This window comes from Gadus chalcogrammus, chromosome 16 (genome assembly GCF_026213295.1).
Source record: "Gadus chalcogrammus isolate NIFS_2021 chromosome 16, NIFS_Gcha_1.0, whole genome shotgun sequence".
NCBI lineage: Eukaryota > Metazoa > Chordata > Actinopteri > Gadiformes > Gadidae > Gadus > Gadus chalcogrammus.
Window position 1 is genome coordinate 12,528,100 of NC_079427.1, and position 4,365 is coordinate 12,532,464.

The 4,365-nt window shown below is 39.4% G+C and overlaps 1 protein-coding gene across 1 annotated transcript; it reads left to right on the forward strand.

Moving 5' to 3' along the window:
- Window positions 1–813: 813 nt before the first annotated feature.
- mrpl44 (mitochondrial ribosomal protein L44) lies at window positions 814–3,940 on the forward strand. Its single transcript, XM_056610718.1, has 4 exons — window positions 814–1,055; window positions 1,412–1,880; window positions 2,162–2,340; window positions 3,316–3,940. The coding sequence occupies exons 1-4, from the start codon at window positions 880–882 to the stop codon at window positions 3,485–3,487; spliced, it is 996 nt and encodes a 331-aa protein (XP_056466693.1). The 5' UTR covers window positions 814–879; the 3' UTR covers window positions 3,488–3,940.
- Window positions 3,941–4,365: the final 425 nt, after the last annotated feature.

Consider the following 4,365-nt stretch of genomic DNA (forward strand, 5'->3'; position numbering starts at 1 on the left):
TCTTAAGAAAATATTATTTTTATTTTTCGATAAAATTCAACGTGAACACAGTTACGGTTTGTTTCTATTTCTTTCTTGAATAAAATACACAAGCCGTTCAATTAGTATTCATTTTTGTATAAACATTTATATGTGAAAAATCGTGTAGGCTACTTATCCATGGCAGGCCATTGATTCTAGGGATTTATGGCATTATATCATAGAAATCAGCAGGTTGTATTCTGAGGGTTAGTAATACAAGTAGCCTAACGTTACAAAGAAACGATTGGGTGCTTTGCTTGTTGTCCTAAGAAGAAAATGTAATCAATCAATGTCTAGCCAGTTGTTTTGCCTAATAATATATTGCAAGAGAATTTGGACTGAAGTGAAGTAGGCTGACTGTCTGGAATACAACATCATATTCGAGCTTTGAATGAATTAGGGCAGAAATCGAAGAAGATCGTATTATAAACAGGTTAAGAATAGGACACATGGGGCTCAATCGCACCCCACATACATTTGGAAACACGAGACATATAGAACGAGGTATATTGTTGTGTTTTTTTTACCCCTACAGGGTCTATTAGACAATCAATTGTCAATTGAAATTTAGATGTCAACGTTTATTTATATATATATATATATATATATATATATATATATATATATATATATATATATATATATATATATATATATATTTCTGTATTCATTTATAATTTTCGAGGATCCTGTCAGTCTAATTACCCACGCTCTACACTCTTCCGTCCAGTTGGTGGAAGTAAAGTACTGATACGATTGGTTTACTGCCATTAAAGTAGAAGAAGAAGCTTCGGGTTTACTCGGTTCACTCGGCTCGAGCTGTTCTCCCCTGTCCCTCCCCTGTCAGTCACATCCAACATGGCGTCGGGCTATATAGTAAATCGTGGTGCGCTAACCTTAGGAATACATTACCGAAATGTTTGCAGAACCAACACATTTACACAGATTCGAGAAAAGAAACGATGGATGAAATCCTATACATACACTATGGAAAGAAAGCGAAAGATAGAAGGGACTCCTCCGCCGAAGCCAAGGTAATATTAGCTTAAGAAGTTGGGAATTAGAGAGCATCTCAAGGCCATTTAATGGAGGAAACAGCCTAAGTATGCATGGAGGAAGTGTTAAGACGTCATTACCTTGAATTACTTATGCAGTACGGGTACATTGATGTTGCGTTTGACTGTAAACCCAGCCATAACCTTGCACTGATCTGTTCTCTATGTTGAACCAAACGTAGCTAAATATTGATGTATTTAATTCTCAATTCAATTAAAAGGTTGCATTCTGCTAACTTACTCATGCTTCTATTAATTCCAGCAAAATCATTATTGTTATTAGTTTGATAAGCATACTCCTTATAATTATTCTTCCAATTACAACTGCTTTCCAGATCCCAAAAACCTAACTGGGATTACCATGCTGAAGTGCAAGCATTCACCTGCCGTCTTCATGAGAACTTTTCCTTGGAGTTGCTGAAGACTGCGTTTGTCAATCCATGTTATATTGAATCTGAGCAAAAGAGAAGGCAAGACTTGGGAATGGACTCTGAAACAATAGCTCTTGTCTTAAAAGGCAACATTGAGCTACGCTCACAGGGGTCAGATTTTACCTCGAGTTTCCTGAACGATTGGTGTCGGGCCAGCTTTCCCCGTCTGCACAGTGATGGGGTAGCGGCTGTCGTGGCACACCTTACCTGTTCAACAGTGGTTTGCCATGTAGCAAGAAACCTTGGTATTGAAGACCTCACCATGAGTGCCGAGTTCCCGATTCCTGATGATGTACTGCAATCCACACTCATGGCTGTGATCGGAGCGTTACTGGAAAGCAGCGGAGCAGAAAGAGCAGGGTTCTTCCTAAGGGTGAGCTGAACTGAACACAGAAGTTGGTATTTCAATTATATCTGTTGAACTAGCTGCCGTTCTCTTATCAGAAGCACTTTAACTGCATTTTTGAAAAATACCTTTTCATTATGCTTTTTCCAAATAAATATTCTCTACAATGGATCCAATGTGTAGACCAGAGGAAGCAACGCATGCGCACGACTATTCCTGACCATCACTCCTATTTAAGCTGGGATAGTAAAATGAACCATGGTAAAGTATTTTATAACCATTTCTAAATATCTTTTATTCTTCTCCAGGACTTTCTTGCCACACAGCTGATCGGGAAAGACCTGTTTGATATGTGGACACTGGTGAACCCCATGGGTCTGCTGATGGAGGAACTGGCCCAGAAGAACATGTCTGCCCCAGAGCCCCGTCTCATTAGGTCGGCTGGGGCCAGCACGGTTCTCCCACTCTACTTTGTTGGACTTTACAGGTGTGTAAACATGTTCCATTCATCTCTCTCTCTCTCTTACTCTCACTCACACTCACAAACAAACGCATAAAAGACCTGGGGCAGGTAGGTACCCTGATATTTAAATGGGTTCTTAGGGCATATTTGATGATATGTTTTTGGATTACACCAATAGACTGCCTAATGACTTTAAAGGGACACTGTAATATTTTACGTCATTTATTACCTCAAATCAACATATTCATTCATAAATAAGTCCTCATTGGTGTAAAATTATCTCTGCCAAAAATCTCACTTATCCTCCTGAGGGAAGAATAATTAATATGTAGTTACATAGGACGGGTAAGCTTCATGGAGGCTTCCATGTTCTTCCGGTCTATGAACTGCCGAGAGGGACAAAAAGCACTAAGTGGTACAGAAAATGCAAACGCGTTTTCACTCTGAGCCAGCGTGAATGATGACTGAAATAATTCACTACCTTGCTCGAGGAGTAATTACTCATACATCATTAGCTTACACTAATGATTCAATGCAGTTTGAAATTTGTTTGAAATAACGAACCTCATCATCACTCGAATGACTCGATGAGGTAGTATTGGATGTCATGACACAGCTTCTTGGCACATACTGCCCACCGTAGTTTTTGAACAAGCGAGCACTATTAGTTTGAATGCAATATACAATTGTACCACCAGATGGGAGTCATTTTTACCCAGTGTCCCTTTAAGCATGGTACAATGGAGTGTGGATATTAGGGGCCGATGGGTTTGGATTCAGATGTTAGGATCGCATAAAATGGGGTCACATAACATTTGTTACATGTTCTTTGTAATGTGCAATTCATATGTTTTGTATTACATAAGTTTAAGGGGGCATGCGTTATCCAATTTGTCCTCTGACGTAATGTTTTGCATCCTCAAACTCAACAGGATTGTTTGTTTTGTTGATATTCTCTTTTATGTTCTGCTTTCTCTGCCTATATTTACACGGAATCAGCGATAAGAAGCTATTGGCTCAGGGTCCAGGAGACACAGTCATCGCTGCAGAGGAAGAGGCCGCTCGCGTAGCTCTGCGTGATCTCTATGGTTTCACCGAGAACCGCAGGCCATCAGACTTTTCCACAATGAAACGGCAACAAGAACCTGTACAATATGTTGCCAGCAACTAATCCAGGGTGTACATGGCAGGCAGCAGAGAGAAACGTAAATGGTGGTGGAGCATCGCCCTTCCGTTTTGTTATACCGTAAGATGCAACCATTGAATTTCATACTTGATTGGAAGGGTAAACAAAAGCAATGTTCTTTGTGACCAAAATAAATCCTATCGGAAACTATGTTGTCAATGGGTTTGTTTTGTGACCAAGGGAATGTTCATGTCTTCATGCCAAGAAGGGTGATTGATGTTTTAAGCATAGACTTGGTGAAGCTCAAACACTGTTTTGGAGTGGGCTGGTCATATTCTGGGGTAACCACTGGAAAGTTATGCATTGTGTTTTGGACCATACCACAAGATAATAAATGTTTTTGTTACTCTGCGTTGTAAATATGAATGCCTGCCATGGGTCTTATTTTGTTCACCTAAAATAAACAATCTTTATAATGATTTTGTGGAGCTTTGTTTGATGAATCAGAAAATCGCCATTTATTTACTTCTTGTATTCAGCCTTTTAAAGTGGACTGGCTAAGTACAGCATTATTTAGGTTTCAACATGGATACGAATTGGGCTGGAGGTTGTATACCAGCCCAGGCTATATACCTTCCCAGACAGACTATCGATGTCAATCCTGGTGTTATCACAATCATACCCCATTTTTTTCCCAATAAAACATTTTCTAATTTGCAATCAATTGTAGGCCTACATCGGGCATTATTTGGTTATTACTCTCGCCCAGGATACATTTGTATGCAAAGTCTGATTTGGAAGAATGGTTTTGTGTAGAGGAGACGAAAATAGTAACGTTGAAACTAAAATACAAACTACCTGTCATTGCTTTGGCTAAACCGAAAGTAGTTCATATTGCAATATAAAAGGCTAGTCGTTAGGGG

Excerpts from the sequence above, each read along its gene's own strand:
- mrpl44 (XM_056610718.1), top strand. The coding sequence starts at position 880 with ATGGCGTCGGGCTATATAGTAAATCGTGGTGCGCTAACCTTAGGAATA. Across the intron at positions 1,056-1,411 it reads ACTCCTCCGCCGAAGCCAAG|ATCCCAAAAACCTAACTGGG; the intron begins GTAATATTAGCT and ends ACTGCTTTCCAG. Across the intron at positions 2,341-3,315 it reads TACTTTGTTGGACTTTACAG|CGATAAGAAGCTATTGGCTC; the intron begins GTGTGTAAACAT and ends ACACGGAATCAG.